The sequence below is a fragment of the Oncorhynchus kisutch genome, linkage group LG1 (genome assembly GCF_002021735.2).
Source record: "Oncorhynchus kisutch isolate 150728-3 linkage group LG1, Okis_V2, whole genome shotgun sequence".
Lineage (NCBI taxonomy): Eukaryota > Metazoa > Chordata > Actinopteri > Salmoniformes > Salmonidae > Oncorhynchus > Oncorhynchus kisutch.
This window is the reverse complement of record NC_034174.2, coordinates 47,357,480-47,380,949: the sequence shown is the minus strand read 5'-3', so window position 1 is coordinate 47,380,949 and position 23,470 is coordinate 47,357,480. Positions and strand designations below refer to the sequence as shown.

Genomic DNA, 23,470 nt, shown 5'->3' with positions numbered 1-23,470 from the left:
GGAGATAATCATAGAAGTGATGGAGTCCAGGGAGGTGCGTGTAACGATGGTGGTAGGTGTGTGTAATAATAAGTAAACTGGCAACAGTGAGCGCCAGAGTGGGGGAGAGGGAATAGATATGACATAATGGAAAACTAGTCACTTTAATAATGTTTACATATTTTGCACTACTCATCTCATATGTACATACTGTATTCTATTCTATTATACTGTATTTTAGTGTATGCCACACGGACATTGCTCGTCCAAATATTTATATATTCTTAATTCCATCCCTTTACTTTATATTCGTGTGTATTGTGTGTATTGTTGTGAAATTGTTAGATATTACTGCATTGTTGGAGCTAGAAACACAAGCATTTCGCTACACTTGCAATAACATCTGCTAAACATGTGTATGTGACCAATAAAACTTGATTTGATTTGGTCTAGCTACATTTTTATATATTATACTTTACGTTTCTAATTTTGTCAGGAACTCGTTTTCATTACAAGTTAAAGCGTATTGTTAGCTAGCTAGCAAACATTAGCTTCCTGGCTCTCTAGCTAGCGTTACGTGTTTGATATGTGTAGTAATACTATTTGTATCTCAGAAACCCATGTGCATTGCTAGTTATAGCCTAATGTTTGCTAGCTAGCTAACATTAAATGTAGTTGGTTAACTTTATTAACCGACAGAGTCATAATACAGCATTTCATGCAAGGTGGCTAACTATGACAATATGTTTGTACTGTATGGGTTGGGATTATGGTTAATTTTTTAGCTAGCTATCTAGCTACATGTCTAAACAAAAGACTTCACTTCGCCATTATTACATGACCCATGACCCATCAAGTTAGCCAGGTGTGTCTGGGTAAGCATCATCTAATATTTATTTTTTATTTATACAATATTTTTATCTGGATACTTTCTATTTTTGATATGGCTACTATGCAAATATGCAAGTAACCATTTCACTGTACTGTTTACACCTTCTGTATCATGTGCATTTGACAAATCACCTTGAATGGGTGTTGACAAAGAAGAGCTCTCCAGCAGATGTACCAAAACATTCAAGGTACATTTTCTCAAAAGTGGGGTTAAAAGTTAATTAACTTTCAAAACAGAATTACTTTCCCATTGTACCTCAACTACATTGTATGATATGCTGTTTTGTAGCTCTGAGTCTGAACTTTAAAAAAAACACTATTTAGATTGTTGCTACATAAGACCGAATTGAGGTGGTGGGTTACATATTGGACTTGATTTACTTGGCTATATATCCATAAATAATAGGCACATACAGCCCAATGATGGCTTAAAATGTTTGAGGGGGTCTAAAAAACACAATGAAATGGACAAAAAAAAAGTATCCTTTAAACTTTTAGTAGACAAGTGGAGCAAACGCATGCCAAATGACAGTGTTTCGTTTTGTAAATGTTTTTATTGTTAGTTCCAATAGTTTACATGTAAACACTCTAAAAAGGTATATGGGTGTTCCCCGTAGTCTACTGACTGCAATGATATATAATGTGATACTCACTCAGTTTCATGAGCATATGCATTTAAACCCTCTTGAGTGATGTAAGTAAATACTATTTTAGTGGATTTCAGAGCATACGATATTAACAAGCTACCTATAGCCTACCCATATTGTTTCCATCTGTGGACATTTATTCTATGGTGGCATCATGAGAAAAGAAAACGCAACCATTCAGTACTATCATCCATACATGTCATAAGAAATTTACGTGGTGGTTTTGGTCTTACAGTAATGTTATAGTATGCTATTATGCTCAGGCTGTTATACATAATCATAATGAATAATTTACTAAGTGTCCTTGCGAGACATTGCTTCATCGTTCTGGTGTGCTCCGGCAGCATTATACCCATGATTATACATTGTTTTCCAAAATGACCGCCAACCAGCTCCATAGGGCCATATTGGACAGGATTCACATGGCCATATCTCCATAAATAATTAAAATGTTTGAGGGGGTCTGGAGAACACAATAAAATCTATCTTTTAAATATTTTGTAGAAAAGTGGTTAAAAAGGGCCACAACATTGTTTTCCAAAAATACTTTAGACATGCCCTAGTGTGTGAAATTTGGTAGCTCTATCACAAAGTCTCCAAAAAAGTAATGTAGCTGCTGGACTATAGTCAAAAGGACCTCAATATGACCCCTATTAAGGTCTTAAGAGTACTTTATGATCAGAATGATTGTCTATATTATCTGTGGAGTTTATTTAGTGGGTAGATAACATGAAAGTCATTTTTATATTGTTTAGAATGATTTTACCCTATTTTCTTCTAACAGGAAATTCCGATGGCAGCTGTTTTATGAAAGTGGCCTCCCTGGTTGACTGACAGGCTTCCCAGACTGCCTCCAATCTGTAAAATGTTCCTTAAGTTATCTAGTATTAGTGTACCAAGTTTGATACTTGTATCATAAAATGGAATGATTATTTCAGCTATCCACAGGACTAGTTGGTTGCAGTGAATCTGAGTGGACGAGGGCCTTTATGCCCTAGTGAGAATGTGTCATTCTAGTGTCTAGCCGTGTTGCACAAGTCCCAGTCTTGTTTGGGAGGAATTGGAGCACAATGAGTAGTGAATGGAGGAGCACTGTGTCCATTGAGTGGTGCAGTTTGAAATGGGCGGTAGCCTATTCCAGGTGCCCATTTAACAGCAGTGAGCAGCACACATCACAATGCTACAATTGATGAGTTTACAGACTGCATTATTCAAGATTTAGCAAATTACTTCTGGACATTCTGTTGTATTCTTAATTCCTTGTTCATTCCCTAGGCCTACTGCTCGGTGCTTGCTCTACTGGCAAAATTCGACTTTCCCCCAAAAATAATGATTAGGAAAGGTTAATCGGTGCAGTGAAGAAAATACAATGTTGGCCAGCTGATGGTTTGTGCTCTATGATCATTCATTTATTTTTTTAGCATTCCTTCTGAATATAACACAGTGTTGGTGCAACAGATGGAATCCAGCCTGTTCCATAATGGAAATTAAATAATTAACCCCTCTCTTTATGTAGTCTGGTCATGATAAGGAAGAATGTGCTCAGTGCATTCCAAAAGCGTTGAAATACTGGAACGCAACTGCTTTACTGAACTACAATTCCCAAAATGCACCTGAGAAAGTAGGAAGTGAATAGTGATTATTTTCCACGTCACACCGCAGCCCGAATTTCAACGTCAAGCGAACGCCGCATAGTCATGCTGATTGAGAATAGAACATTGCGCGCAATTAAGGACAATTTTCATAATCTCTATGCAATTTAAATATTGACATTCCGGTAGGTATTAGTCTTATTTAGCAAAACGTGTGGTTATTGTGGTAGGCTACTCTTTGACGTGCTTATCCCACTCTCACTTGTCAATAACGGTTTGCAATAGCTTTCTCGTTAAGCATATTTTACTTTACTGAATCAATTTAGTGAGGAACTTAATGGTGTTATGCTTTGGTATTAACTTTCTCTATGGGTTTCGAGGAATCTACAAAAAATGCAGCTTTTCTGTTTTCAGAAAAAGGTATCAACTCCCCCTTGTGGGGTAAAAAGGTAGCTGTGGTTGCGGGAGGACGTTGGATACGCACAGTTCTACCTGTCCGTCTCTTGTACGAGGGAAAGGCCGGAAACCATGGCGGAACTCCCCGGATCAGAACCCCGAATTTACAGTTTTGGGAAAGTCGCATGTGGGATACTGACTCACGTGCTTTGTGTTGTCTTCACTGTGCTTATCACGGTATTGGCCAAGCCTGGAACAAGTGAGTAACCCAGCCTTGGCGCCAGCAACAGAGCACCCATCAATGCTGTTCCATATCTGCATATAACACATGGAATACTTTATATTGAATTGATGAAACGAGACAATATTTTTTGGGGTTGATCTGTTTTTCAGGTTTGTTCTCTTGGCACCCTTTCCTGATGACACTGGCGGTAAGGTGACACATCTGTGTGTGCATAATGTATTCTGTGAATTCATCTCATTCAATTGTCTCAGAAGTGTTACAACAGTTCACGGTCATTCCATCTTTCCTCCACCACTCTCACCTTCTTTTCTTGCCGTTCTCTCCCCATCTCCTCTTGATCCCCCTCTTCCCTCTTAGTTCTCCCTCTTCATGACAGAGGCTGTGCTCCTCTTCTCTCCACATTGTTCTCCCATTCGGAAGCTTTCCCACAAGACCAAGGGGCGTGTCCACTGGATCCTGCAGTGCCTCTGTGCCAGCTGTGCCACCCTGGGCCTGGCATCCATCTTCTACAACAAGCACCTGAACGGCAAGCCCCACTTCGCCTCATGGCACGGCCTGGTGGGCCTGGGGACATTGTGTGTTGTTGGGGTGCAGTCTCTGGCCGCTCTGCCCCTCCTCTACCACTCCCTGGCTAAGGGGTGGTCCCTGGCTAAGCTAAAGCGCTACCACGCAGCGTCTGGCCTAGTCACTTATCTGCTGGGAAGTGTCAGTCTGCTCCTGGGCATATGCTCAGTGTGGTTTACAGGCGCTGTGGGAGGATACACCTGGTACCTGGCAGCACTGTGCCCTGCCCTCAGCACTCTGGTCATCATGAGCCAGGTGTCCAATACCTACATGGCTAAGAAACGTCTGGTGTCCTAACCAGGCTGGCCCCCAAAACCAAGCTCACAAACATCAGCCATAAACTATTACTGTATTCAAATGAAGCTTTAATAAAAGCTTTACCGTAAGGCTATCTTTGGAAGACCAACCTGCATTCTGCCTAGTGTCCAAAAGTACCAGTGCCTTATATTGGTGAAATTATGCTTTTGTTACATCTACTGCTGAACTAGTTCTAATTTCAAAGTTTGGTCTTTGTATGTTAATTCTACCTTGAGCAAAAAAAGTGCACGGAATCATCAATGAGCATAGCTTGGCTGTCTAAAAAAAAAAAAAATGTGATAACATGCCTCGGTCTTTTGGAGTATTTAGTAGTATATAGTAAAGTAGTATTTTGTATCCGAGAGCCAAGAAAGCCTGTTATGTGTCTAAGGAAGTACAAATATTGGTTGTTAACCATGGAAAACAACTAGAGGCCACTGATGCTGCTTGATTTTATTTGCCTTTAGGCTTGAATGGACCAATGCACATTTTTTGTGATTGGTTTGTTTTTATAAGGTGATACATTTGTGTATTAGTTTACACTAAGGTGTGAAATTCCAGCCAAATCCGTAAAATGTCATATTTACTGATGTTGTAGAATGACTGCAATGAAGTGTCAAAAAAACAGTGTAGTGTTTGCTCTCCCATACATTCTGTAACTCCATTACCCCCAATTGTCTTACTGAAAGGACAATTGTTTCATCATAACCGCATCATATTCAAATCCATTATCCTCACATGGGTGTTTCATAGATTCCCGTCTGCAAGAGTGCAATTGAAGGTCGAGTTGAACATAATTCTTGGAATATACTGTAGATTATTACTGATTATTGTTAACATGTTTTGTCAAATTTATATTTTGATGCAATTTCAATAAAAAAATACATTTTGCATATTGGTATGTTTCCATGTGCATATACAGTGCATTCGGAAAGTATTCAGACCCCGTGACTTTTTACACATTTTTTTATGTGACAGCTTTATTCTAAAATTGATTAAATAAATAAAACATCCTCAATCTGCACACAATAACCCATGATGACAAAGCAAAAACAGGTTTGACATTTTTGCTAATTTATAAAAACAAAAACATTATTTACATAAGTATTCAGACCCTTTGCTATGAGATTTGACATTCAATCCAATCAATTAGGTTGGCGCCCAGGTGCGTCCTGTTTCCATTCATCATCCTTGAGATGTGGTTAAATCAATTGATTGGACATGATTTGGAAAGGCACACACACCTGTCTATATAAGGTCTCACAGTTGACAGTGCATTTCAGAGCAAAAACCAAGCCATGAGGTAAAAGGAATTGTCCATAGAGCTCCGAGACATGATTGTGTCGAGGCACAGATCTGGGAAAGGGTATCAAAAAAAAATTCTGCAGCATTGAAGGTTCCCAAGAACACAGTGGCCTCCATCCTTAAATGGAAGAAGTTTGGAACCACCAAGACTCTTCTTAGAGCTGGCCGCCCAGCCAAACTGAGCAATCGGGGGAGAGGGGCCTTTGTCAGGAAGGTGACCACGAGCCCCATGGTCACTCTGACAGAGCTCCAGAGTTCCGCTGTGGAGATGAGAGAACCTTCCAGAAGGACAACCATCTCTACAGCACTCTACCAATCAGGCCTTTATGGTAGAGTGCCAGACAGAAGCCACTCCTCAGTAAAAAGCACATGACAACCCGCTTGGAATTTGCCAAAAGGCACCTAAAGGACTCAGACCATGAGAAACAAGATTCTCTGGTCTGATGAAACCAAGATTGAACTCTTTGGCTTGAATGCCAAGCTTCACGTCTGGAGTAAACCTGGCACCATCATCCCTACGATGAAGCATGGTGGTGGCAGCATCATGCTGTGGGGATGTTTTTCAGTGACAGGGACTGGGAGACTAGTCATGATCGAGGGAAAGATGAACGGAGCAAAGTACAGAGAGATCCTTGATGAAAACCTGCTCCAGAGCGCTCAGGACCTCAGACTGGGGAGAAGGTTCACCTTCCAACAGGACAATGACCCTAAGCACACAGCCAAAACAACGCAGGAGTGGCTTCTGAACAAGTCTCTGAATGTCCTTGAGTGGTTCAGCCAGAGCCCGGACTTGAACATCTCTGGAGAGACCTGAAAATAGCTGTGCAGCGATGCTCCCCATCCAAACTGACAGACCTTGAGAGGATCTGCAGAGAAAAATGGGAGAAACTCCCCAATTACAGGTGTGCCAAGCTTGTAGCGTCATACCCAAGAAGACTCAAGGCTGTAATCACTGCCAAAGGTGGTTCAACAAAGTACTGGGTAAAGGGTCTGAATACTTCCATAAATGTGATCAGTTTATTTTTTTTATACATTTGCAAAAAAATAAACGTTTTTGCTTTGTCATTATGGGGTATTGTGTGTATATTAATGAGAAATCTATTTATTCCATTTTAGAATAAGGCTGTAACATAAAATGTGGAAAAAGTCAACTTGTTTGAATAGTTTTCAAATGCACTGTAACGTCAAAAAACATCTGTGCATAGAACATACAAAGCCCATATAATAAATAATGTCAGTAATAATCAAATCAAGTAACAACGCAGGAGAAGTGTGTTTTATTATGTTAAAATAACATTAACGAAGTAACACAGTTGTCATATGCTGGATACATGGGGGTGGACTGTCCCTCCCGATCTCTCACAGTCAGTCTGTGCCACTGCTCTGCTCTTCCACAGACACTGGACAAAAAGATCAACGTGGACAAAAAGAGAGGGGAAAAAAAGTTTTACAAATAATACAAATAATACATCAGATGAATTCATATCCATTATTATAAATAAAGACTTTTGGTAAATTCATACAATGAGATAAATGACAAACTAGTCAGGGCAAGCTAATATTATCAAGATGTTATAAAATAACATTGTTACTTAAACAACATACAGACCATGTTCTCTTCATGATAACACTAAGAAATAATAAGCACAGTGAAACTATTTTGATTGGGAGAGAGGATGGGGATTCCTTCTCCAAGGAAATAGTGTTCCCTATTAAAAAGGACTGGGATGATTGGCTAAAACATGATAGACACAAGACATGGCCAATTAGAAAAAAGGTTGAGGTTCCGAAGTGAGGTGGAAAAAAACATGATCAACTTGAAACAGGCTGTAAGGAAGAGGACAAGGAAGTAAGCAGTAGTGGGTGGGTAGAGTGGAGGTTGTGAGGAGTGTATGGTGAAATAGGGAGTAGAGAGTAAACAAACTCCACAAAAAAGAGAGTTATAGAATAACTCCAGTAGGCTTATTCCATGTCCAATTGCAGATTTTATTCCAGTGGAGAAACAGAACCTTGAGGCCCGATCCATTCCACTCACAATGATTTTGACATGACATCACAGACCGAGAAAGGTACTGACCAACCCACGGAGAAACTTTTGACTACTTTAATACACTAAGTAAATGTCAAAATGCTTATGTAAAAAGAAAAATATTACGTATTCAAATGGGGGGACTAGACACATAGTGCTTTCATTTCTAAATGGTAAAACAGATACATTGCCGTCAGAAAATATTCACTCCCCTTGACTTTTTCTACATTGTTGTTACAGCCTGCCTGAATTTAAAATGAATTACATTTAGATATTTTTTGTCACTGGCCTACACACAATACCCTACTATGTCGAAGTGGAATTATGTTTTTCAAAATGTTTACAAATGAATTCAAAAGGAAAAGTTTAAATATCTTGAGTCAATACGTATTCAACCCCTTTGTAAAAAAAAAAGGTACACATTGAATATCCCTTTGAGCTTGGTGAAGTTATTAATTACACTTTGGATGACGTATCAATACACCCAGTCACGACAAATATACAGGTGTCCTTCCTAACTCAGTTGCCGGTAAGGAAGGAAACCGCTCAGGGATTTTACCATGAGGGCAATAGTAACTTTAAAACCGTTACAGAGTTTAATGGCTGTGATAAGAGAACTGAGGATGGATCAACAACATTGTAGTTACTCCACAATACTAACATAATTGACCGCGGGAAAAGAAAAAGCCTATACAGAAAAAATTATATTCTACAACATGCATTTTGTTTGCAACAAGGCACGAAAGTCATTTTGCAAAGAATGTGGCAAAGCAATGAACCTCTTGTCCTGAATATAAAGTGTATTGTATAGGCAAATCCATACAACAAATTACTGAGTACCAAATGTTACGAGTATGCTTTTAATCGATAAAGACTGGGGAGTTTTTAGGATAAAAAATAAACAGAATGGAGCTAAGCACATGTAAAATCCTAGAGAAAAACGTGGTTCAGTCTGCTTTCCACCAGACACTGGGAGATGAAGCCACCTTTCAGCTAGACAATAACCTGCAAAACAAGGCTAAATCAACACAAGTTGCTTTCCTAGAAGACCGTGAATGTTCCTGTGTGGCCAAGTTAGTTTTGACTTACATCTACTTGAATGATGAACAAAATTTGGCAGAGCTTTTGAATTTTTAAAAGAATAATGGCCAAATGTTGCACAATCCAGGTGTGGAAAGCTCTTACAGACTTACCCAGAAAGGCAGTGATTACATCTGTGGGTCTAAGGTGCTACTACAAAGTATTGATTCAGGGGTGTGAATACTTATGTAAATGAGATGTCTGTATTTCATTTCCAATACATTTCAAAACATGTTTTCAAGAAAATATTCAATCTATTTTGAATTCAGGCTGTAATAAGTCAAGAGGTGTGAATACTTTCTGAAGGCACTGTATGTATGAAAATACACTAAAATAAAAGGTGATATTTTGTACTGTTGCCTCATGAAAAACTTGATCTCAAATTCAAAATGCTGGAGTATAGAGGCAAATGTAAAAATGTTAGCTTCATTGTCCAAATAAATTTGTAGGGGAGTGTATATTGTCTTCTAGTCCTTTCCAACTGGGTTTGCTACAATGTCTATCAAACAGCTAACGGCTCTAAAATCACATTTTTTGTATTGATTTTGAATGCAAACGGTCCAACAGACGATCACATAGTACCATCTGATGTGAGCTCCGAGGAGATAGTGTCCTGACAGGCCTCAGTAATCGTCATGGGGGTAAAATAACTGCACGGCCATGCTAGAAGACATAGCAGGAGAGGCAGTGCTTGGAAGCCCCAAGTTCAACCAACTGGTCCCCTACAACAAGAAGTCCATCCATTCCCGTCCATGGTCTCTGGTGCTCAGCCTCACCAACCTCAGGGGCTCGGGCAAATCTTCAGTCTCTTCAGTAAGATATTCAGCATAAGGATTTTGTTACTTTGTCTTGGTAAGCACATTGAGGTACGCCTCGTTCCCTCTCACTCGCCCGCTCATAGGAGTCTGTGTGTGTGTGTGTGTGTGTGAGGGGGGCTAAGAGGGTTAGCCAGGTTAGGGTGGGGAGTTGTTTTTGCAACTTATCCCTTCAGGGTTAACGAATGCTGGCTCATTGTCCTGTTACCTCAATGACGTCATCGTCCGAGCTGCTGCCGCCGTTGTCCGTGGCCATGTGATGGGTGTCAGGCCGGCTCAGGGCTGCACCCAGGAGGCTGGAGGGGGAAGAGGAGTAGTGGGAGAGGAAGCTGGAGCTTCCTCCAGAGCTGGCTGGGCCTCCTCCCAGGGTGTTGGGGTACATCCTGGGATCAGGCAGCAGGGACTGACTGTAGTTCAGAGGGAAGCCTGGGGACAGAAGGTCAGCCACACTGGGATTCATCAGGTAGGGGGGCAGGGTGGTGGAGGCAGAGGACACAGGCATGGTGTTGGTGGAGGAGGAGGTGGTGGTAGAGGAGGAGGGGAGGTGTCCATTGCTTCCTGTGGCTGAGGAGGCGTGGTTGAGGAGGTCCGCCCCTGCCAAGGGGAACATGGCCTGCAGGTCTCCCAGAGTCTGTCCTGCTGACTGGAGAAAGGGGGATGAGGAATTGCCTCCCATCAGTAGCGGGTGGCTCATGTGTCCTTCCAAGGCCTGGTTCAGGGGGGGGAAGCTGAGGCCGCCACTGCCCAGGGAGAGGCCGGGGAAACCGGCTGCTGTCGAACTGCGTTTGCCCCCCGCCTGCTTGTGTCCACGGCCCTCGGCCATCTTGCGTTTGGAGCGTTGCAGAGCCTCGCCGATGCTCATTCCGATGTCATCTCTGAACTGCCGGCTGTGGTCCGATTCTGTGGTCTGATTGTGCTGCTGCGTTCTTCCCCCTCCCCCTCTGTCCCCTGTAAACGTGTCCGATGGTGACGGCAGCTCATTGCCCACGGTGACGGTATCCGCGGTGACGGCGTAGCGGCTGAGCTCTCGTAGGATCTCGGGGCTCTCTGGGGTGGAGGGCCACAAGGCGCTGTCGGGGGTCAGCCGTTGGCGCTCTGCGGGAGACGAACAGCCGTTACCGATGGCGTGAAGAAGGGAAACCTTGGAACCTGAGGAAAATAGAGGGTCAAAATGGAGAGTAACTATTCATTTTTCAAACAGTGCTTCAACTAGATTCCCTTAAGTCTGCATCTTGATGAGGTCTCACTACTTGTGACCCCCAGGGCTCGGTACTAGGTCCACTTTGGTTCTCTCTGTAGTCTGTACACCAAGTCAATCTATCATATCCTGTCAAATGGATTCCTTATCAAATGTAATGTAATTGAACTTATAGTGCACCTCTGTTGGTAGCAGTTCCTCCCTGCACTGCTCTGCTGAGCTTCCCTGAGCGGATGGCAAAAATCCTGCCATCATTGGTCTTGATGTAGGTACCTGTGAGGAAGACTGCAGTTAATGGATGATAGCAAATCAAATCAAACTTTGTCATATGCACAGGATACAGCAAAGTTAACACAGTGCAATTAAATGCTTACTTGCAAGCTCTCCTCTCATGACAACAGCTAATAAAAGCATGAAAGGTATTCAGACAAAAATAAGGCTGCAAGGAAACACCAGTCAGTTTTGATGCTTAGGTTAATGTACCGAGCCCTCTATCTAAATGAGATAACTTGGGGAATTCAGGTGCCCATGTGGCTGTTGATAACCACTCGCTAAGGTGTGTACAGTATTTGGATTAGAGTATGTAGAGAAATGATTTGACGACATGCAGGTAGATGTGGGGCCACAGCTTCTACAGTATACAGTGCATTCGGAAAGTATTCAAACCACTTTACTCAACATTGTGTTACGTCACAGCCATACATTAACATGATTTCCCCCCCCCCCCTCATCAAACTACATACAAACCCCATAATGACAAAGCAAAAACAGGTTAAGAAATGTTTGCAAATTTATAGTTAAAAAAAACAACTGAAATATCACATTACATAAGTATTCAGACCAGTACTTTGTTGAAGCACCTTTGGCAACGATTACAGCCTCGAGTCTTCTTGGGTATGATGCTACAAGCTTGGCACACCTGTAATTGGGGAGTTTCTCCCATTTTTCTCTGCAGATCATCTCAAGGTCTGCCAGTTTGGATGGGGAGCATTGCTGCACAGATATTTTCCGGTCACTCCAGAGATGTTTGATCGATCGGGTTTAAGTCCGGGCTCTGGCTTGGCCACTCAAGAATATTCAGAGACTTGTCCAGAAGCCACTCCTGCATTGTCTTGGCTATGTGCTGAGGGTTGTTGTACTGTTGGAAGGTGAACCTTCTCCCCAGTCTGAGGTCCTGAGCGCTCTGGAGCAGGTTTTCATCAAGGATCTCCCTGTACTTTGCTCCGTTCATCTTTACCTCGATCTTGACTAGTGTCCCTGCCGCTGAAAAACATCCCCACAGCATGATGCTGCCACCACCATGCTTCACCGTAGGGATGATGTGCCTTTTAATGAGGAGTGGCTTCTGTCTGGCCACTACCATAAAGGCCTGATTAGTGAAGTGCTGCAGAGATGGTTGTCCATCTAGAAGGTCCCCCCATCTCCACATAGGAACTCTGGAGCTCTGTCAGAGTGACCATCGGGTTCTTGGTCACCTCCTTGACCAAGGCCCTGCTCCCCCGATTGTTCAGTTTGGCCAGCTTTAGGATGAGTCTAGGTGGGTCCAAACTTCTTCCATTTAAATATGATGGAGACCACTGTGTTCTTGGGGACCTTTCAATGCTGCAGACATGTTTTGGTACCCTTCCCCAGATCTGTGCCTTGCCACAATCCTGTCTCGGAGCACTACAGACAATTCCTTCGACCTCATGGCTTGGTTTTTGCTCTGACATGCACTGTCAACTCCGGGACTTTATATAGACAGGTGTGTGCCTTTCCAAATCATGTCCAATCAATTTAATTTACCACACGTGGAGTTGTAGAAACATATCAAAGATGATCAATGGAAACAGGATACACCTGACCTCAATTTGGAGTCTCATAGCAAAGGGTATGAATACTTATGTAAATAAGGTATGTTTTTTTATACATTTGCATACATTTCTAAAAACCTGTTTTCCCTTTATCATTATGGGGTATTATGTGTAGATTGATGAGGGAAAAACTGTATTTAATACATTTTAGATTAAGGCCGCAATGTAACAAAATGTGGAAAAAAGAAGGGGTCTGAATACTTTCCAAATGCACGGTATATAGTGCCTTCAACAAGTATTCATACCCCTTGACATATTCCACATTTTGTTGTGTTACAGCCTGAATTCAAAATGGATTATATATTTAAAAAAAACATCTTACCCATGTACACACAATACCCCATAATGACAAAGTCAAAACATGTTTAAAAACATTTTTTTTTAGCAAATTCATTGAAAATGAAATACAGAAATACCTAATTTACTTAAGTATTCACACCCTTTGCTATGATATACAAAATTGAGCACAGATGCATCCAATTTCCTTTGATCATCCTTGAGATGTCAATACAACTTGGAGTCCACCTGTGGCCAATTCAATTGTTTGGACATGACTTAGAAAGAAACAGTTCCCCACAGTTGACAGTGCATGTCAGAGCAGAAACTATACCACAAAGTCCAAGGAACTGTAAGTAGACCTCCGAGATAGAATTGTGATGAGGCATATATCTAGGGAAGAGTATAAAACAATTTCTAGAGTGTTGAAAGTTTCCAAGGGCACAGATGTCTCCATTGGCAAATGGAAAAAATATGGAAAAACCCAGACTATGCCTAGAGCTGGCAGTTCGACCAACCTGAGCAACCGGGCAAGAAGGGCCTTGTAGTCGCCACTGAAGATGCTTCAACAAAGTATTGACTCAGGGGTGTAAACATTTGTAAATGTGATATTTCATTTTCAATAAAATGTGCTAACATTTCTAAAAGCATGTTTTCACTTTGTCATTATTGGGTATTGTGTGCTGATGGGTGAGAAAAATCAAATCAATTTTGAATTCAGGCTGTAACAAAATGTGGAATAAGTCAAGGGGTATGAATAATTTCTGAAGGCATTGTAGGCTGTGTTCTTGTTACCTTTTGACCCTTTGATCATGTGGATACTCTCTCCTGCACCGATACGGGCCTGGACATCAGTGGTGCTGTTGGCTCCTGGGATCACTATATCTGAGAGGTCAAAAACAAGGAGTAAGATACATCCTGTATTTGTCTTTTTTTTACTGAAATTATTCTAGCCTTCTAAAATTGAACATAGCTGCATGACAAATGGCACCCTATTCCCTATGCTGGTCAAAAGTAGTGAACTATATAGGGAATAGGGTGTTATTTGGGACATAGCCCGGTGTTATAGGGTCTATCCTAATGCAGCCCCACAGCGTTTCAGTTATTCCTTCAACTCTTAAACCTACCCGTGGGCCGTGTTCAGTAGGCACAACATGTAAGAAAGTGCTCTGAAAAGGGGAGGTACCATCTAAACGTAATCCAATAAGAAAAGCTCATTTCCATTTTACGTCGCAAACCGCTTCGCTGCGGTGTGCCCTAATGAACAGGACCATGGCAAGCATATCAGTGTTTATCAACACCAATTCTGTTAAATTCAAACTTTAATGTCCCCGCGGGGAAATGTATTGTACCAGTGGTAGTGACGATCCTCTGGACGTAGACGCCAGCCTTCTGCAGGTAGTTGACGGGGAAGCCGACCCCGGAGCTGGAGCCCGCCACGCCCATGCCCGCCATGCGGGGCATCATGGGAATGGGGGTGGACTGGACGGGCCGGACGCTGGCCACGGGCTTCTCATCACCCCGAGCTATGGGACGCCTAGTGGATTCAAAACACACAAGGATGAGGATCATACACAGTCTGATGTGGTTCAGATGGCATGGTTGAATTTGGAGGCGAGAAGGGTGAATCTCATGAAACAAGTTTTAACCATGTCTGTAGAAAATAGTTACAAAACCATGATGCACCTGCAAAAACATACTATCGTTCTGAAGAGTAAGATGCATAGTTTATGTCAGTGTCTTATTTTTAATACATTTTCTTTAGAATTTTGTAAATGTTCACCCTTATTCTCATTACCGAAATGCGTCCGGATTAAATTCTCAGGTCATTTTATACAAATTTATTTGAGAAAAAACAAACTTATTATAATAAAACACAATGTTGCTGTAGTATTTCCATAATTCATAACAACGGTAAACTAGCTGAAGTTTACATTTGACTATAATATTTATTACATAAAAATAGTGTCTGTGGACATGTCTCATTACCCTAACACTTTATCAAGTTCCTGTAAAAACTTTTTAAATAGAATTTTATTCACCCATGATGCATCATCTAGATTAGTTACCATGACCCTTTGCTAAGACACTCGAAATTGAGTTCAGGTGCGTCCTGTTTCCATTGATCATCCTTAAGATGTTTCTACAACTTGATTTGAGTCCACATGTGGCAAATTCAATTGACCGGCACACACCTGTCTATATAAGGTCCCACAGTTGACAGTGCATGTCAGATCAAAAACAAAGCCACGAGGTCTAAAGAACCGCCATAGAGCTCCAAGATAGGATTGTGTCGAGGCACAGATCTGGGGAAAGGTACCAAAACATTTCTGAAGCATTGAAAAGTCCCCAAGAACACAGTGGCCTCCATCATTCTTAAATGGAAGAAGTTTGGAACCACCACGTTTCTTCCTAGAGCTGGCTGCCCGGCCAAACTGAACAATCGGGGGAGCTGGGCCTTGGTCAGGGATGCGACCAAGAACCCGATGGACATTCTGACAGAGCTCCAGAGTTCCTCTGTGGAGAAGAGAGAACCTTCCAGAAGGACAACCATCTCTGCAGCACTCCACCAATCAGGCTTTTATGGTAGTGACCAGACGTAAGCCACTCCTCAGTAAAAAGGCACATGACAGCCTGCTTGGAGTTTGCCATAAGGCCCCTAAAGACTCTCAGACCATGAGAAACAAGACTCTCTGGTCTGATGAAACAAAGATTGAACTCTTTGGCCTGAATGCCATGTGTCACGTCTGGAGGAAACCTGGCACCATCCCGACAGTGAATGATGGTGGTGGCAGCATCATGCTGTGGGGATGTTTTTCAGCGGCAGGGACTGGGAGACTAGTCAGTATTGAGGCAAAGATGAACGAAGCAAAGTACAGAGAGATCCTTGATGAAAACCTGCTCCGATCAAGACCTCAGACTGGGGAAAAGGTTCACCTTCCAATAGGACAACAACCCTAAGCACACAGCCAAGACAATGCAGGTGTGGCTTCAGGACAAGTCTCGGAATGTCTTTGGGTGGCTCAGCCAGAGCTCGGACTTGAACCCGATCTAACATATCTGGAGAGAACTGAAAATGTCTATGCAGCGACGCTCCTCATCCAACCGGACAGAGAGGCTCTGCAGAGAAGAATGGGAGAAACCCCCCAAATACAGGTGTGCCAAGCTTGTAGCGTCATACCCAAGAAGACTCAAGGCTGTAATCACTGCCAAAAGATGCTTCAACAAGGTACTGAGTAAAGGGTCTGAATACTTATGTAAATGTAATATTACATTTGCAAACATTTCTAAAAACCTGTTTTTTGCTTATTATGTGTAGATTAACGAGGGGGGAAAACTATTCAATTAATTTTAGAATAAGGCTGTAATATAACAAAATGTGGAAAAAGTCAGGCTGAATTTTGTTTGGTATTCCGTGGATTTCATTTCGAGAAGCCCATGTTATCACACACACGATCCTGCAGCCACTAGCTAGCTTGTCACTTGACGTTTGAAGTTACCGCCATTCTGCCCGTGGAGCAGTGACAGTGTTCTATTGAGTAGTGACCACTCTTTGACCATGGCCATAATGACATTCTATTTACTTTAATCATGCTTAATCCTCTGAGTAAACCGTCTAACTTTTAAACCATATACGATTCATAAACGATGAATGAAATCATTATGGGCGAACACCCTACAGAAAACCTAGTTATTTTGACAAAAACGATTCAGAAGATGGCAGAAAACAAGATTCATTAGGGTAATGAGAAATTAGAAAATACATTTTACATCTACGAATTATGTTTGACTCAGGCCCTTTCATTAGGTAAGCAATGTTAAAAATGATTAGAGATGGGGTTGTTTACAACTTTTTGGGACTTTAAGGACAACAAAGTCAAGGTATTGGAGTGGCCATCACAAAGATCTGACCTCAACCCTATAGAAAATGTGTGGGCAGAACTGAAAAAGTGTGTGCGAGCAAGGAGGCCTACAAACCTGACTCAGTTACACCAGCTCTGTCAGGAGGAATGGGACAAAATTCACCCAACTTATTCTGGGAAGCTTGTGGAAGGCTACCCGAAACGTTTGACCCAAGTTAATTAAACAATTTAAAAGGCAATGCTACGAAATACTAATTGAGTGTATGTAAACTTCTGACCCATTGGGAATGTGATGAAAGAAATAAAGCTGAAATAAATAAATAATTCTGACATTTCATATTCTTAAAATAAAGTGGCGATCCTCACTGACCTAAGACAGGGAATCTTTACTAAGATTAAATGTCAGAAATTGTGAAAAACTAAGTTTAAATGTACTTTGGAAAGTTGTATATAAACTTCTGACTTCCAACTATATGAGAGATTCTAGAGCGGAGACAGACAGCGTTTTTCACCAAATTATGGAATTTGTTGTGCAAACATTGTGTCACCTCCCTCCAATACAGTTCCATACACAAGTACAATCCATGCCAAGGAATATTGAAGCTGTTCTGGCTCAATCCCCTACTAAGACACTATGTTGGTGTTTCCTTTATTTTGGTAGTTACTGGTCTGTTAGTGCTGTGATAGCGTAGGTAAGAGAATGGAGAGATTGTCACTCACCAGTTGCGCTGGTTAAAGGCTGGGATGTTGATGAGGGTCTGGTCACTGGTTGGGTAGTAGTGGGCGTAGGAGGGGCGAGAGTAGGGCACGGAGGCACGCTTCTCGTCCTCGTAGCTCTTCTTAGCGGCTCTCTTCTCTGCTTTAGTGAGCTTGGACTCCTTCCGGTCCACCAGCAGAGACTCATGGTGGAAGGGTTCCTGGTGGGGTACAGATCAACGGGGTTGATCGATTGCACGTGTACCATAATAATGATCTACAGTGATGCATGACAGTGTGCATCTGTGAGAGAGAGTGAGTGTGTGAGCATACCTTAGTGATGAGGTGGGGGTAGAGCTGGCAGGCTTGGCTGATGACTGTCTCCATCTCTTTGTGGGGCTGGGGAGGGGCTTTGGTCGAGTCAGGCTCCTCCTCTGCAAAGTGCAGCAGAGACTCCACCTCCTTGCGGGTGAACGTCAGAACCGGGTTCAGGTCATCCACCACGCGGTCTGAACACAACCAATCACAGTGTGTTATTGACCACTGAGACATAACCAATCACAGTGTGTTACTGACCAACTATAAACTGGGTGATTTGAGCCCTGAATTCTGATTGACTGAAAGCCATGGTTTATCAGACCACGGGTATGACAAAACGTTTCATTTTACTGTTCTAATTATGTTGGTAAGCAGTTTATTATAGCAATAAGGCTCTTCGGTGAGTTTGTGATATATGGCCAATATACCACGACTAAGGGTTGTGTCCAGACACTCCGCGTTGCATCTTGCAAAAGAACAGCCCTTAGCCATGGTATATTCGCCACACCTCCTCAGGCCCAATTGCTTAATTAGACTCTCCTGGCTTGTACTACGCTGTCATTCATAATTAAACTTCTACACACTTAAATCAGAATGAATGGCAGATTCTCAAATTAATCGAGCAATTTCCACACACACACAGTCATATCGTGCATCACTGTACCCCTCCCTCTTACCAGACATGCCCTGCTTGGAGACCTGTCGGTCGTAAATCTTCTTCTCCAGGGTGAAGTCACAGACCAGGCGGTAGATGTGGCAGGGCTTCTTCTGGCCGTAGCGGTACACTCGACACACAGCCTGGGCATCGTGACACGGGTTCCACGACGCATCAAACACCACCACCCGGTTGGCCCCGATCAGGTTCACCCCCAAGCAGCCCGCCCTGCAAGTCACACAACACATTCTTATTAACAACATGCACAAGTGTGTGTGTTACCCTGTGTGTGTGTGCCTAAGTGAACAGCTGATCAAGTTCCCTGTTCAGCTGTTGACTTCTATGCAAAAGGAAGGGGGAATATATGCAATTGTGTGTGTGTGAAAATATATCTGTGTGAGCGAGTGTGTCTAATTGAGTGTATTTGTCTTCGGTTACACAGGCAGCCCAATTCTGATCGTTTGCCCAATTATAGGCAAACGAGCTGATCTGATTGGTCAAAAGACCAATAAGTGGAAAAATAATCAGAATTGGGCTGCCTGTGTTAACACAGCATTTGTTGTGTATTTGATTGAACAATATAAGCATAGAAATAGAATTATTAGAAAGGGCAGAAGCCATCAGATCACAGCAATTTCACTTCTATGCGTATCAGTGTGTGTACAGTCTAGTACCTCGTTGACAGGAGGAAGACCCACGTGGAGGTGTTCTCTGGGTCGTTGAACTGGTTGATGAGTCTCTCTCGCTCTGAAGCAGACGTACTCCCATCCAACCCTGGGGGTTGACAGACAAGACACATTCACCACATCAGCATCATGGGACGATTCCAGTCAAATCGTCTTGCGTTCCAAATGGCACCCTATTTCCCTATGTAGGACTCTGGTAAAAAGTAGTGCACTATGTAGGGAATAGGGCGCCATTTGGGATACAAAAATACTTCACTAGTGGATCTAGTGTAGTGCGGTGGTCAGTGCAGTAGGGGGCGGTACGACTTCATAAAGAAAAATAAAACACCTGGGCCGCTCAGATTCATTCATTGTTTTTTTTCCGGCTGAGATTATAACGAATGGACAGAGGTGACCTGATCCTGGATCAGCACTCCCATTCTGAGATTATGAATATGGGCCCTGATGGTTGAGAAAATGGCGAAGTGAGAGTGTAGATGAGTAAAGTTATCAGGTTGAAGCCAAGTACATGTCACAGGACTATTTGCTGTGAAAACAACTCCGGTCTAATAGTCTGGAACAACAGAGTACGTTAGTGGGCATCTAAATTGGATCTGGGTTCACAGCTGAGCCGACACAGAGTCAAAGGGTTGCCATGGGCTCGACGACACTGACACCGTCCCGGGAGTAGTGGTTGCCATGGGAACAGGGTCGTGTGGACGATGACTCACTGTAGTAGTTGATGTTGCGGACCCAGGTCTGGTTCTGGCCATGGTTGTTCGGGGAGACACGGCCTGCTGGTATTGGCCGTCTGGTCAGGAAGTCTTCAATGACGGTCAGGGTGGACAAGCTCTGGCTGATGGACACACACACACGTTAAAAACACGTTCAAGTCAGTTAACTTCAACCATATGGATACTTCTAGGTTAAAAAGCAAAAACACACATTTCCGTCCTCTGCAAGAAAAAGGTCAATAACGTTAGAGTATGCTCATAGAGAAAACACTTAATTCAAACCGATGATGTACATAAACACACTCCAAAAGAGCCGCAGGAATAGATCCAACCTGAAGACCAGGATCTTGTCTCCTCTGATCACGCTCTCGTCGATCAGATGGAAGAGCAGCAGCATCTTGGCTGAGTTCTCCAGAACTCCAGTCTGGTAGTTGCTCATGATGTCCTTGGCCTGAACAGAGAAGGAACAGGACAGGAAGTGGGTGAGTGAAGCTGTCCATTCTTTCACACCAAGGGGAGGTCTAACGTTTTACAATATAACGTTAGAATAGGGCTGTGGTCGTTCATGACATTGTCAGCCGGTGATTATCAAGTAAATAACTTCCGGGTCTCACGGTAATTGACTGTTAATTACCAGAAAAACATTTTGCATTTCCTGGCTTCCACACATAGCCTACAAGCCAGTGATGCAGACCTTTGGAACAAAAACATTTTCAAATGTATAATAAATCCATATGATATAGTCTACACCATCACAATAAATCAATTATTTATTTTAGACCAGTCTAAAGAAACATCATATGAAGAAAATGTAGTCTGTTTCAGAAGAACAGAATAGCAAACTGAGTTGTCCTTGTTAGGCCCTGATCTGGCTATGCCAAATGGCTGTGGGCTATACCAGTTCATTAGAAGACAAGATTTGCTTAGAATTTTGTGGCATTATTTTATATTATGAAGAATAGAATTGAACATAGCTCAATAAAATGAAGGATCTTTTCTCCAAACGATTTGGGGGAGTGCGCACATACGGCTATTCTGTGTTGAGAGGTTAACAAAGAGACAGGTACCCCAATATGCTTAATTTAGAGTTATTAATGTAACTTTAGTTGTGATACAAACTTTGCGCTATATGTTTTTATTTTTAATACATTCTAAGGATGCATGATGCAACTAATGATGATTTGAAAAAAGTAGCTTGAAAGGCATGAGCTCTGCGTTGTATTTTTTGCACAGGCTGTACACACTTCATCAGTCTCTCATTCAAAATACATGCCTTTTGCAGCCAGTGGCCATTGTGCCCTTGGGCTGAATATAATAGTTATAATTTACTTTTCTCCACTGCGTGCCAAAGCACCTCTCTCACGCACATGGCTCTCAGTCACATGATCGGGTCTTTCTCACAGGCTACAAGTGAAGACAGACACATCGGGGACACAACTGCGCTCGTCCTTTTCCAATTCCAAGGTGCATATTGAAGATATTGGAAGAACGAACAGTCCACATTTACCAAAAAAGATGAGTAGGCCTAACGAACAGCAAAAGCACTAGCCTATGTCAATCTATTATCCCCCACAGTACAAAAGTTGACCTATTCTGTGTGAGAAATAAATATTCAAAACAGTCCGGGACAGTTGTGGGATGCAATAGATCCCAATTAATACAATCACTATCATAAAAAACAACTGTTTTAAGCAATGAGCCTGACGCAACAGAATAGAACGTTTAGCATAAAATGTTGATAACCTATTAGGAGATTTCTTCACATTATAAGCACATCAATGTGCACACGGCAGTAGGCTACAAGCACAAATGTTCCATTAGCAGGAAAACACCAATCTCAAAAGTGCACACAAATACAATTACGCATGTAATACTTTTATTAAAAGGTGTATTTTTTAATGGTGAAAATTATCATCCCCAAACTTGAAACCAGTGGTGTAAAGTACTTAAATAAAAATACTTTAAAGTACTACATAAGTCATTTTGGGCTATCTGTACTTTACTATTTCTATTTTTGACAACTTTTACTTTTAATTCACAACATTCCCAAAGAAAATAAATTGACTTTTTACTCCATACATTCCCGGACACCCAAAAGTACTCATTTTGAATGCTTAGCAGGTCAGGAAAATGGTCCTAATCATACACTTATCAAGAGAACATCCCTGGTCATCCCCACTGCCCCTGATCTGGTGGACACACATGCTTCATTTGTAAATTATATCTGAGTGTTGGAGTGTGCCTCTGGCTAAAAACAAGAAAATGGTGCTGTGTTTGCTTAATATAAGGAATTTGAAGTGATTTATACTTTTGATACTTAATACTTAAATCCAAATACTTTTAGACTTTTACTCAAGTGATATTTTACTGGGTGACTTTCAATTGAGTCATTTTCTATTAGGGTATTTTTGCTTTTACTCAAGTAATGACAATAGGGTACTTTTTCCACCACTGCTTGAAACTCAAATCGCTGCATATGTAGTGGTTCCTCCTTCAAACGTTGCAGCGTACTGCGGCGCAGCTTGCATGGTGCCGCAGAATTCTATGGCAGGTTATTTTAAGTGTGAACCACTGGTACCATTAATGCTAGTCAGTGCTAGTTTGACCACCAGAAGGCATCTTTGAGAAGCATTTGGTAGCCTTCAATAAATGGCTGTACTAGAGACCGGGGTTCAATTCCCCGATGGGGAGGAAGGAGTAGGCTGTCCTTGTAAATAAAAACTAATTCTTAACTGACTTGTCTCGTTAAATAAATATGCTCTATTTATAAATAAGACCTACACCACATTACTCAACACTAGTGAGACTCATGTCGCCTAAAGTATATAGAAAAACATGACGTGACTCTCAGCCAATAATTACATATAGAGGATTGGAGGATATTTCTGTAATTCAGTGATAATTCAGTGGTAATTCAGTGATATTCCCAGTACCTAATTACCATGACTAAACGGTCACATGGAAGTTGACTGACGTTTTTTTTTTTACCTTTATTAAACTAGGCAAGTCAGTTAAGAACAAATTCTTATTTTCAATGACGGCCTAGGAACAGTGGGTTAACTGCCTGTTCAGGGGCAGAACGACAGATTTTGTACCTTGTCAGCTCGGGGGTTTGAACTTGCAACCTTCCGGTTACTGTCATGACTCGTGACCGCTGGTGTGGCATAAATACAGTCAAAGTAACAGCACTACGTTAGAATCCCCACAGTGGAAATTCATGCAATAATTTTGCAATAATGGTGTTATTTTTTCATTTTTCCCAACACTAAGGTAGCCTGGTTTAACTAGACACAGCAACGTTCGGTGTGGTTTGACCAGGCTAACTCAGGAGAAGTACCTGACAAAATTCCAGCCAACCAACCAGCGGATGGGT

At 42.0% G+C, this 23,470-nt stretch overlaps 2 protein-coding genes across 5 annotated transcripts in view; one reads left to right on the top strand and one right to left on the bottom strand.

The window, feature by feature from the left end:
- Window positions 1-3,145: 3,145 nt before the first annotated feature.
- On the top strand, window positions 3,146-5,503 carry cyb561d2 (cytochrome b561 family, member D2). Of its 3 annotated transcripts, none has more exons than XM_020485268.2 (4): window positions 3,146-3,294; window positions 3,524-3,764; window positions 3,899-3,936; window positions 4,107-5,503. In XM_020485268.2, exons 2-4 carry the CDS (start codon window positions 3,638-3,640, stop codon window positions 4,608-4,610), a joined length of 669 nt encoding a protein of 222 aa, XP_020340857.1. In that variant the 5' UTR covers window positions 3,146-3,294; window positions 3,524-3,637; the 3' UTR covers window positions 4,611-5,503. The 3 variants fall into 3 exon arrangements, with proteins under 3 accessions (XP_020340857.1, XP_020340866.1, XP_031681676.1); XM_031825816.1 differs by having other exon boundaries at window positions 3,161-3,294; window positions 3,509-3,764; XM_020485277.2 differs by having other exon boundaries at window positions 3,157-3,764.
- Window positions 5,504-7,169: 1,666 nt separating this feature from the next.
- LOC109892616 (helicase ARIP4) overlaps window positions 7,170-23,470 on the bottom strand; it is a 32,494-nt gene continuing 16,193 nt past the window's right edge. For both annotated transcript variants that reach the window (XM_020485289.2, XM_020485296.2), the window contains exons 13-23: window positions 20,430-20,548; window positions 20,095-20,219; window positions 19,373-19,472; window positions 18,721-18,926; window positions 18,059-18,234; window positions 17,750-17,946; window positions 14,519-14,703; window positions 13,962-14,051; window positions 11,218-11,310; window positions 10,048-10,988; window positions 7,170-7,315 (exon numbers count right to left, since the gene is read on the bottom strand). In XM_020485289.2, coding sequence (XP_020340878.1) covers window positions 7,232-7,315; window positions 10,048-10,988; window positions 11,218-11,310; window positions 13,962-14,051; window positions 14,519-14,703; window positions 17,750-17,946; window positions 18,059-18,234; window positions 18,721-18,926; window positions 19,373-19,472; window positions 20,095-20,219; window positions 20,430-20,548 — 2,316 coding nt within the window. In that variant the 3' untranslated portion in view covers window positions 7,170-7,231. The remainder of the gene's footprint in view (window positions 7,316-10,047; window positions 10,989-11,217; window positions 11,311-13,961; window positions 14,052-14,518; window positions 14,704-17,749; window positions 17,947-18,058; window positions 18,235-18,720; window positions 18,927-19,372; window positions 19,473-20,094; window positions 20,220-20,429; window positions 20,549-23,470) is intronic.